At 46.6% G+C, this 10,000-nt stretch overlaps 4 protein-coding genes across 4 annotated transcripts in view; 3 read left to right on the top strand and 1 right to left on the bottom strand.

The window, feature by feature from the left end:
• Positions 1–3,455, top strand: part of tmem178a (transmembrane protein 178a) — a 12,633-nt gene extending 9,178 nt beyond the window's left edge. The window contains exon 5 of the mRNA XM_055158531.1: positions 1,803–3,455. Within this exon, the coding sequence (XP_055014506.1) occupies positions 1,803–2,035 (233 nt within the window). The 3' untranslated portion in view covers positions 2,036–3,455. The remainder of the gene's footprint in view (positions 1–1,802) is intronic.
• Positions 3,456–4,654: 1,199 nt separating this feature from the next.
• On the bottom strand, positions 4,655–6,421 carry gemin6 (gem (nuclear organelle) associated protein 6). Its single transcript, XM_020940001.2, has 3 exons — positions 6,182–6,421; positions 5,462–5,595; positions 4,655–5,390 (listed from the first exon to the last, which is right to left on the bottom strand). The coding sequence occupies exons 1-3, from the start codon at positions 6,310–6,312 to the stop codon at positions 5,038–5,040; spliced, it is 618 nt and encodes a 205-aa protein (XP_020795660.2). The 5' UTR covers positions 6,313–6,421; the 3' UTR covers positions 4,655–5,037.
• LOC110173974 (reticulon-3-B-like) overlaps positions 6,329–10,000 on the top strand; it is a 19,870-nt gene continuing 16,198 nt past the window's right edge. Inside the window, exon 1 of the mRNA XM_055158530.1 lies at positions 6,329–6,461. The gene's annotated coding sequence lies outside the window, so the exon portion shown is untranslated. The remainder of the gene's footprint in view (positions 6,462–10,000) is intronic.
• LOC129410370 (uncharacterized) lies at positions 6,423–9,439 on the top strand. The gene is made up of 2 exons (XM_055158414.1): positions 6,423–7,908; positions 8,077–9,439. The coding sequence occupies exons 1-2, from the start codon at positions 7,557–7,559 to the stop codon at positions 9,024–9,026; spliced, it is 1,302 nt and encodes a 433-aa protein (XP_055014389.1). The 5' UTR covers positions 6,423–7,556; the 3' UTR covers positions 9,027–9,439.

Raw genomic sequence — 10,000 nt, 5'->3', positions numbered from 1 at the left:
CCCCAGACCTGCTCAGTGATGTTCATGTCTGGTGACTGGACTGGTCAGTCCTGAGCACCTTGATCTTCTTCACCTTGACAAACTTTGATGTAGAGATAGAAGTATGTGATGGAGCACCATCCTGCTGCAAAATCTGACCCTTTTATGGTTGGGAATGTAAGAGGAGCTAATACTTCTTGATATTTTAGGTTATTGATATTTACCTTCCACCCTGCAAATGTCTCACACCCCCAGACTGGATGGAACCACAGACCAGGATTTTTCCTCCACCAAACTTAACTGTTTTCTGGGTGAATCTTGGATCCATGTGGCTCCAGTTGGTCTCCTGCAATATTTGCGGCGGCTGTGATGTAATTCAACCGAGGATTCATCTGAGAAATCCACCTTCTGCCACTTTTCCAGTGTCCATCCTTTTATCAGGCTGTGGGTCTTGGCAAATGCCACACGGTTTTTTAATTGTCTTTTGTTTAGTGCTGGTTTCTGTGCACTGATTCGACCATGGAGGCCATTTCCAGACAGAATTCTACAAACTGTTGTGGTGGACACAGGGACTTGAGGTGACCAGGCCTGGTGGAGTCTGCTGCAGTGGAAAAGGAGCCTTGGATTTTCCTCCTGAGCAGTTGTCTTGCGGCGTCTGCTGGACCTGGGCTTGTCAAAAACATCTCCAGTCATTTCAGATCTTTTTCTTCTTCTTTGTACTTGACGCTGAGACACATTGAAGGTGTCACCACCTCAGCAGTGGATCTGGTCTTCAGCCTCTTGATAATTAAGGCTTTGGTCTCAGGGTGGATCTGAGGCATGTTGTCAGAGGTCAAGTTGCAGTTGATGTGAAGGTCTGGTTCTGCTGGGTTCTTTTTATACTCAAACACTAACTGATTGATCAGTAACTGATCACAGGTGAGGCTGTAATCTAGGATTGGTGCATCATATGACAAGACCACAAGACTTTTGTCTGTCAAAATCTGACCTTTCTGTGTTCATTAAATGATCAATCTTTCTTCAGTGAAGAACATTTATTTTAGTTTATTGATCATAATTTGGGAGGGTTTTAGCTTCATATGAGACATTTCTAAAACCAATCGATTCATTTAAAGTCAGATATAAACTTTTGTTTCTACAAAATGGATAAACAACAAGACTTTTGTCAGGGACTGTATATATAAATTTTTATATTTATATATATATATATATATATATATATATATATATATATATATATATATATATATATATATATATACAATTAACTAGAGCTACTTTAACTTAGAATTTAAGTCATTTTCTTTAAATCAGATTTACTACTTTATAAATAAACAATTTAGTTATTCAACTTAGCTCTATTTTGGCATTTTCAAACTTAAATTGAATTTATTTACTATTTCCTTTAAACTTCAAACTAATTTTAAAAGGTCAATTTCCTCAGCAGTGTCTCTGTGTTTCCTTCACGTTCCTTCGTTTGGTTCTGTTTGTGTTTGTGTTTGTTCACCTGGACAAAATGAAATGATCCAGAGACTCACCTGGTCACCTGACTGTTTTTCTTGCTGCCACCTACTGGCCAGACTAAAAATAACCTCATCAACTCATAAAAAGGGGAGGAGCAGTGAAGAGGAAGAGGAGGGGCCAGAGGTGAGAGGAGACGGGGCTCAGGAGCGGAGGTGAAGACTTGGTGCAGGGGCTGGGCTTTTTGACTTGACAGTCCTGGTTTAGTCCTGGTTTAGTCCTGGTTTAGTCCTGGTTTAGTCCTGGTTTAGTCCTGGTTTAGTCCCGGTCCTGACCCGGTCTTGACCCGGTTTCTGCCTCAGGTCTCTTCTGTTCGATCTCTCTGGTGACCTACACGTCGTCGGTGACCTATGACCTTTCGCGCACGCCGCCGTTCATCTACGGTTTGCCGTCGGACGTGGAGCAGGGCTTCGGCTGGTCGCTGTTCTGCGCCGGCCTCAGTCTCGCCCTGACGGTCGCTGCCGGAGCCGTCGCCATGGTGACGCCCTGTCTGCGTCGCCGCGGCAACAAGGCCCAGCGCCAGGACTCCGTCTGAACCAATCACGGCCCGGGACTCCTCCCCCTACGCCGGACTCACAGGGTCTCACTTTTACAGGGTTTCAGAGGATCATAACCGGTTTTACAGGGGTCTGGACGGGTCTAGAGGAGGATCGTAACTGGTTCAGAGGAGGATCTGAAGACTATTTCTTCTGAACAGTATTAAGCTCAAACAATCTTCACTTCAAGGCTCTGAAAGACCTGGGACCAGGACTGGACCTGCTTTAGACCTGGTTTAGTCCTGGTTTAGTCCTGGTTTAGTTCTGGTTTAGACCTGGTTTAGACCTGGTTTAGTCCTGGTTTAGACCTGGTTTAGACCTGGTTTAGTCCTGGTTTAGTTCTGGTTTAGACCTGGTTTAGACCTGGTTTAGTCCTGGTTTAGTCCTGGTTTAGACCTGGTTTAGACCTGGTTTAGTCCTGGTTTAGTCCTGGTTTAGACCTGGTTTAGTCCTGGTTTAGTTCTGGTTTAGACCTGGTTTAGACCTGGTTTAGTCCTGGTTTAGTTCTGGTTTAGACCTGGTTTAGACCTGGTTTAGTCCTGGTTTAGTTCTGGTTTAGACCTGGTTTAGTCCTGGTTTAGTTCTGGTTTAGACCTGGTTTAGACCTGGTTTAGTCCTGGTTTAGTTCTGGTTTAGACCTGGTTTAGTCCTGGTTTAGTTCTGGTTTAGACCTGGTTTAGTCCTGGTTTAGGTCCAGTTCAGAGTCTCAGCATTTTGTAATAAAACTCAGGCTTTTTAAAATAAAAAATAAAAAAATAGCAGAATTTAAGATTGAATCAAAAACAGGGTGAGGAGGTAGGAGACAGGGTGAGGAGGTAGGAGGCAGGGTGAGGAGGTAGGAGGCAGGGTGAGGAGGCAGGGTGAGGAGGTAGGAGACAGGGTGAGGAGGTAGGAGACAGGGTGAGGAGGTAGGAGGCAGGGTGAGGAGGTAGGAGACAGGGTGAGGAGGCAGGTGCTGCTGTAAATAGCTCAGAGTTTTAATGGAATCATGTTAAATAAATAAATTAATGAATAAATCACATTTAAACTCGTCACGTCTCAAACAAGAATTTAACCTCAGAGCCTCAAAGACTCGAAATCAACGTCACCGAAACACCAAATCCTGCAGCTGTTCACACCCTGCAGCCGTTCACACACCCTGCAGCCATTCACACCCTGCAGCTGCTCACACCCTGCAGCCGTTCACACACCCTGCAGCCATTCACACACCCTGCAGCTGCTCACACACCCTGCAGCCGTTCACACCCTGCAGCCGTTCACACACCCTGCAGCTGCTCACACCCTGCAGCCGTTCACACCCTGCAGCCGTTCACACACCCTGCAGCCGTTCACACACCCTGCAGCCGTTCACACACCCTGCAGCTGCTCACACACCCTGCAGCCGTTCACACCCTGCAGCCGTTCACACCCTGCAGCTGCTCACACACCCTGCAGCTGCTCACACACCCTGCAGCCGTTCACACACCCTGCAGCCGTTCACACACCCTGCAGCCGTTCACACACCCTGCAGCCGTTCACACCCTGCAGCCGTTCACACACCTGCAGCCGTTCACACCCTGCAGCCGTTCACACACCCTGCAGCCGTTCACACCCTGCAGCCGTTCACACCCTGCAGCCGTTCACACCCTGCAGCCGTTCTTTTGGTGACGTTGGTTTTATTGTTTTAATTCAAAGTATTTGGCACTTTTGACTTTTATGTAAATAATTATTTAAATTAAGTTTTTATGTAAATGTTTCTGTTTAAATCATTTTATGTAAATGAGGATTAAATGTTGGATTATGTAAATGAGGAGGATTAAATGTTGGTTTATGTAAATGAGGAGGATTAAATGTTGGATTATGTAAATGAGGAGGATTAAATGTTGGTTTATGTAAATGAGGAGGATTAAATGTTGGTTTATGTAAATGAGGAGGATTAAATGTTGGATTATGTAAATGAGGAGGATTAAATGTTGGTTTATGTAAATGAGGAGGATTAAATGTTGGATTATGTAAATGAGGAGGATTAAATGTTGGATTATGTAAATGAGGAGGATTAAATGTTGGATTATGTAAATGAGGAGGATTAAATGTTGGATTATGTAAATGAGGAGGATTAAATGTTGGTTTATGTAAATGAGGAGGATTAAATGTTGGATTTTCTGTTGGATTTTTTTCTGAAATGTTTTGATGAAACTTTTGCTGCATTTTTCTCAGAGACTTTGATGTGAATGTAACGACCCACAATCCCCCCGATCCGGACCTGGACCCGGGACCCGGACCCGGGACCAGGACCCGGGACCAGGACCTGGACCTGGTCTCTGGACTTGAGCCCTTTAATGACTCGGCTGTAGATAAATAAAAAGCTTCAAACTGAACTTTGGTCTTTTCTCTTTTAAATCAGATGTTGCTCAGATGTCGATACACACACTGGACACGACACACTTTTGAGTCGATACACACACTGGACACGACACACTTTTGAGTCGATACACACACTGGACACGACACACTTTTGAGTCGATACACACACTGGACACGACACACTTTTGAGTCGATACACACACTGGACACGACACACTTTTGAGTCGATACACACACTGGACACGACACACTTTTGAGTCGATACACACACTGGACACGTTAAATCCAATTTTTTATTTTAAAAAATCAACAAAATTCAAGATGTAAAAGTTTTTGACAAAAAAAATAAATAAAACATGAACTTTTGAGGATTTGTGTCGTTGACCCAGCGGAGGGGTGACCCCTGACCCCTGAACTAAACCAATTATCCACATTTGTGTGTCTGTGTTTGTGTGTCTGTGTTTGTTTGTGTGTCTGTGTTTGTGTGTCTGTGTTTGTGTGTTGACACTTTCACGTCTTTGTTGTTGACACACTGATAAACTCAGGTCATGTATGTATCGGGTCAGGACCTGATTTACATCGACATGAAGATTTAACAAAATGAACCTCAGGGTCAAAGCTCAAAGTTCACACAGACACAAGAGGAACTTTTATTTATTTACAAACTGAAAAACAAAAACAGTCTCAGGTCTGGTCCTGGTCCAGGTCCCGGTCCGGTGGCTGGTCCTGGTCCCGGTCCTGGTCCCGGTCCGGTGGCTGGTCCTGGTCCCTGGTCCTGGTCCCGGTCCTGGTCCGGGGGCTGGTTCTGGATCAGTCTCTGGACCCGGTCTAGGACCACCTGGTTCAGACCGACACAGTCCTGGACCCTGAAGGGCGGGTTCACGGTGACCACGCCCCCCGCCACCTCCAGCCCCGCCCCCCGAGGCTCCGCCGGGATCCGGTTCAGACGGATCCAGTCCAAGAGCCGCGTCCTGATCCGGTCCAGGTCCAGACTCCGGTCCTGGTCGGGTCCTGCTCAGAGACAAGACTCAGTCCTGGTCTCGGATCTGAACCAGACTAAACGGGATCAGAGCCGGACTCACCCGGGTCCCTGAAGAGGGTCTCCAGTCGGGTCTTCAGGTCCGGGTCCAGGTTCTGGTCCAGGATCTGGACTTCTTTAACAGCGTGTCCCAAAACCACCTGGACCTCAGAAGAACTAAAGTCCACCAAGACCAGACTGAAACCAGGACCAAGACAAGTCAGGACTAAACCAGGACTAAACCAGGACTAAACCAGGACTAAACCAGGACTAAACCAGGACTAGACCAGGACTAAACCAGAACTAGACCAGACTAAACCACCAGACTAAAACCAGAACTAGACTAAACCTAGACCAGGACTAAACCAGAACTAGACCAGGACTAAACCAGGACTAGACCAGGACTAAACCAGGACTAAACCAGAACTAGACCAGGACTAAACCAAACCAGAACTAGACCAGGACTAAACCAGAACTAGACCAGGACTAAACCAGAACTAGACCAGGACTAAACCAGGACTAAACCAGGACTAGACCAGGACTAGACCAGGACTAGACCAGGACTAAACCAGAACTAGACCAGGACTAAACCAGGACTAGACCAGGACTAGACCAGGTCTAGACCAGGTCTAGACCAGGACTAAACCAGGACTAGACCAAGACTAGACCAGGACTAAACCAGGACTAAACCAGGACTAGACCAGGACTAAACCAGGTCTAAACCAGGACTAGACCAAGACTAGACCTGAGTGACTCGGAGTCCCGGGTCTGACTCGAGTCTCACCTCGCGGACACCGGATCCACCGTTACCACGAGCCCGCGCAGCTCGTGCCCGTTGTCCGCGTGCACTGCCACCCGTTTGTGCGTGAGCGCGCTCCAACGCGCGGGCCCGAGGCGGCACCACGCACTCTCCATCTCCACAGGACCGAACCGAGCCGAACCGAGCCGAACCGAGCCGAAAAGAGCCGAAAAGAACCGAACCAGACTCACCGGCTCCGATGTAAACACGCCGTGGTCCGTGCGCTCTGAGGCTCGGCTGGAAACACGCGCGAAGAAAGGTTCCGGTGATATGTAAAGTTCCGCCTGTGTGTGTGTTTGTGTGTGTGTCTGTGTGTTTGTGTGTTTGTGTGTGTGTGTGTTTGGTGTGTGTGTGTGTGTGTTTGTGTGTATGTGTGTGTGTGTCTGTGTGTGTGTGTTGTGTGCTTCCTGCTTCTGAAGAGTGCGGACGCTATCCTTGCTTGCTCCTGCTGTTTTCGCTTTTTAATCAGTTTACCTCCTCAAACAACGGATAATGTGTCTATTTTTGATTTCCTTTTAAGCAAATTAATACTTTTAAACATTTTTACATTTTTTAACAAATCATCTGATGAGCCAGCAACATGTCGGGGAGAAGAAACCAAGGGAATTCTATCTGTGAGCGCTGTCGGAACTATCAACAAGACATTTATGAGCTACAAGCACAGATATTTGCTTTAGAAACTGAAAAAGGACTTCATCAGACGCTACCAGTGACGTCCAGTGGTGAGAAACCTACAGTTACTTCTAGAGAAGAGGGTGAAAATTCTTTCAACTTAAACCTGAGTGATACTGTGTCTTTTCCAAAACTTGGTACAGACCAAAATGCTAAGCCAGCGCAGCGAGTGATAAAAGACAATGCTAATATCGTTATATCACCCACAATAAAGCTAACAAACAGATTTTCACCACTGTCACAGACTGATGTTAACGTACAAAGGGATAATGTACTGTCATCACAAAACAAGAACAATAAAGTTGCCAAAAGAGTGCAGGCAGACGGGGAATCTGTGCCAAACGTCAAGGTCAGAGATACGTTGCTGCTAGGAGACGGGGCATCAGTGGTGTGAGTCACAGAAGAATCCTAACATGCTGCTACCCGACCTACACTGTTTCTGAGATAACAAAACTCCTGCCAAAAGTTTTGTCAACACACCAAGGGGTCAAACAGCTGATTGTGCATGTGGGTGCAGTGGACATCAGAATGGAACAGAGTGAAGTCTTGAAAAGGGATTTCACTAAATTATTCGAGGAGCTTAATAAAGTGGAGGTTAAGACATTTATCAGTGGACCTGTTCCCAACATAGACCTAAGGAACAGGAACAAATTTACCCGACTGTTTCAGCTGAACACGTGGCTGCTGAATGTGTGCGCGGCCAGAGGATTGCACTACATTGAGAACTTTGATCTTTTTTGGAAACGGAAGGACCTGTTTCGAGGGAAATGGCCCACACCTAAGCAGAGGTGGAGTGAGAGTGTTGACGGAAAACCTCCTCCACGCTCTGAGGCACCGGCCTGGACAGGGTCCTGTGCATCCAGTGAGAGAAAAGAGAAATGGGAGAAGCATCCCTGCTGCACCTAACAGAGAACCAGCCAACAAGTCAGCACCATTGACAGCACCACCACTGCCACAACCACAACCACTTCCCCCTCCCCCAGACAACAACTCAGCAGCATCATCACCTCCCCCTCCCCCAGAGAACAAGTCAGAACCACCTCCCCCTCCCCAGACAACAACTCAGCAGCATCACCACCTCCCTCCCCCAGAGAACAAGTCAGCAGCACCACCTCCCCCAGAGAATGAGTCAGCAGAACCACCACCCCCAGAGAACAAGTCAGCAGAACCACCTCCCCCTCCCCCAGAGAACATGTTAGCAGAACCACCTCCCCCTCCCCCAGAGAACAAGTCAGCAGAACCACCTCCCCCTCCCCCAGAGAACAAGTCAGCATCACCACCTTCCCCTCCCCCAGAGAATAAGTCAGCAGCACCACCTCCCCCTCCCCCAGCGCCACCAGCACACCCATCACCTCCGCTGCCCACAGACCAGCCTGGAGTCCCCTTTGCTACATCTACTCCATCAACGGACTCTTCACTCTCCTTCTCCTCCCCACCTTCACCCATGGCACTGCCCAACCATCTAGAAAGCCTCATCAGATCGGGAATCAAGATGGTTCCTCTCACACCTAACATAGCACGGTCAAGGGTTATGTTGAACTCTCCCCCATACAAAACTGTGCCTGTTTCACCACCAGAGACTCTCTCAGCTCTCCCCTCTAATTTTTCACCCAAACCTCCCCCTACTCCACCTCCTCGGTCCTTACCAGGCCCCTCACCCAAACCTCCCCGTATTCCACCTCCTCGGCCACCTCCTCGGCCCTCACCTGGTCCCTCACCTGGTCACTTACCCAAACTCTCCCCTGCTCGCCCTCCCCCGCCTTTCCCCAGAGCTGTTATCACCAAGAGCTGGACGCACAGGGCCTCTGCTGTCCCAGGACATACAGTCATGATAAAGGTAATATCAGGCTGGGGCCCTGCGATGGAGCTTTTATCTCCAGTTACAACACGTAGACAGATTAAAAGAAGGACAGTTAGACTGTCTAATCAGAGAAATTTAGTTCACGTTCCCTGTAAGAAGATAACATCCAGTCCTACTGAAACTAATCAGAAACTTGCTGTGCTCAATGTCAGATCTTTATGTAACAAATCATTTCTAATTCATGATTTTATTTCTTCTTTTAATCTTGACTTTATGTTTTTAACTGAAACATGGCTTGACAAAAAACACAGGTCATGCAGTGCTAGTGGAATCAACCCCTCCCAACTTCAAATTTGAATCTGAAACACGAGCAAATAAAAAGGGTGGAGGAGTGTGTGCATTTTTTAGAGATCATTTGGTTACACACAGGTTGTCATTTGGGGTGTTTTCATCATTTGAGTATGTTTCCTTCAAAATGGAGCTAAAACAATCACCGTCCAGACTCTACATCGTCATATACAAACCTCCTCAGCACTGTCAAAGTTTTATTGATGATTTTACTGAGATGCTTTCAGTTGTTTGCACAGACTTTGATGGTTTAGTCATTACAGGTGATTTTAATGTACATGTGGATAATGTGTGTGACAAAAATGCCAAAGAGCTTAGTGTTGTCCTTGAAACTTTTGGTCTGACTCAGCATGTCAGTGAGCCCACTCACAACAGAGGACACACTCTGGACCTGCTCATTACAAAGGGTGTAAATATTTCAAATGTCAAGTGTGGTTGATGTTGCTCTGTCTGATCATTTCTGTGTCTTCTTTGACCGTCTGTTATTCCCAAACCACCGGCTGCTCCTACAGTTGTTCGAAGGAGACACATAAATGATAACACAGGTGCACTGTTCATGGAAATGATACATTTTGAAATTGCCTCATGTTCTAATGTTGATGATGTGTTGAACTCTGTGACTTTGAGTGTTTTGAATGTTCTGGATGCCATCGCCCCGATAAAGGTTAAAGTGGTTAAAGAGGCAAAAAGCTCCGTGGAGGAATGATGACTCAGTCAGAGCACAGAAAAGGGAGTGACGGAAGTCAAACCTCCAGGTTCATTATGAGATTTACAGAGGAACAATGCATATGTACAACTACACTTTGAGTAAAACAAGAGAGAAGTAGTTTTCGGACATTATTGGTAATTGCAGTAACAACTCTCGTGTCCTGTTTGCAACAGTGAACAGATTAACAAACCCTCCAGCTCCACTGCCACTAGAACTAATTTCCACATCTAAATGTAATGAGTTTGCAGTTTTCTTTAATGACAAAGTTCAGGGC

Source organism: Boleophthalmus pectinirostris, unplaced genomic scaffold (genome assembly GCF_026225935.1).
Source record: "Boleophthalmus pectinirostris isolate CB_2022bp ecotype Guang Dong unplaced genomic scaffold, ASM2622593v1 HiC_scaffold_22, whole genome shotgun sequence".
NCBI classification, from domain to species: Eukaryota; Metazoa; Chordata; class Actinopteri; order Gobiiformes; family Gobiidae; genus Boleophthalmus; species Boleophthalmus pectinirostris.
Note: the sequence above shows the minus strand (reverse complement) of the source record. Positions and strands in the feature narration are given on the sequence as shown.

Excerpts from the sequence above, each read along its gene's own strand:
- gemin6 (XM_020940001.2), bottom strand. The coding sequence starts at position 6,312 with ATGGAGAGTGCGTGGTGCCGCCTCGGGCCCGCGCGTTGGAGCGCGCTC. Across the intron at positions 5,596-6,181 it reads GTGGATCCGGTGTCCGCGAG|TCTGGTCTTGGTGGACTTTA; the intron begins GTGAGACTCGAG and ends TCCTGGTTTCAG. Across the intron at positions 5,391-5,461 it reads GACCCTCTTCAGGGACCCGG|GACCCGACCAGGACCGGAGT; the intron begins GTGAGTCCGGCT and ends GTCTCTGAGCAG.
- LOC129410370 (XM_055158414.1), top strand. The coding sequence starts at position 7,557 with ATGTGTGCGCGGCCAGAGGATTGCACTACATTGAGAACTTTGATCTTT. Across the intron at positions 7,909-8,076 it reads AGAGAACAAGTCAGAACCAC|CTCCCCCTCCCCCAGAGAAC; the intron begins CTCCCCCTCCCC and ends TAGCAGAACCAC.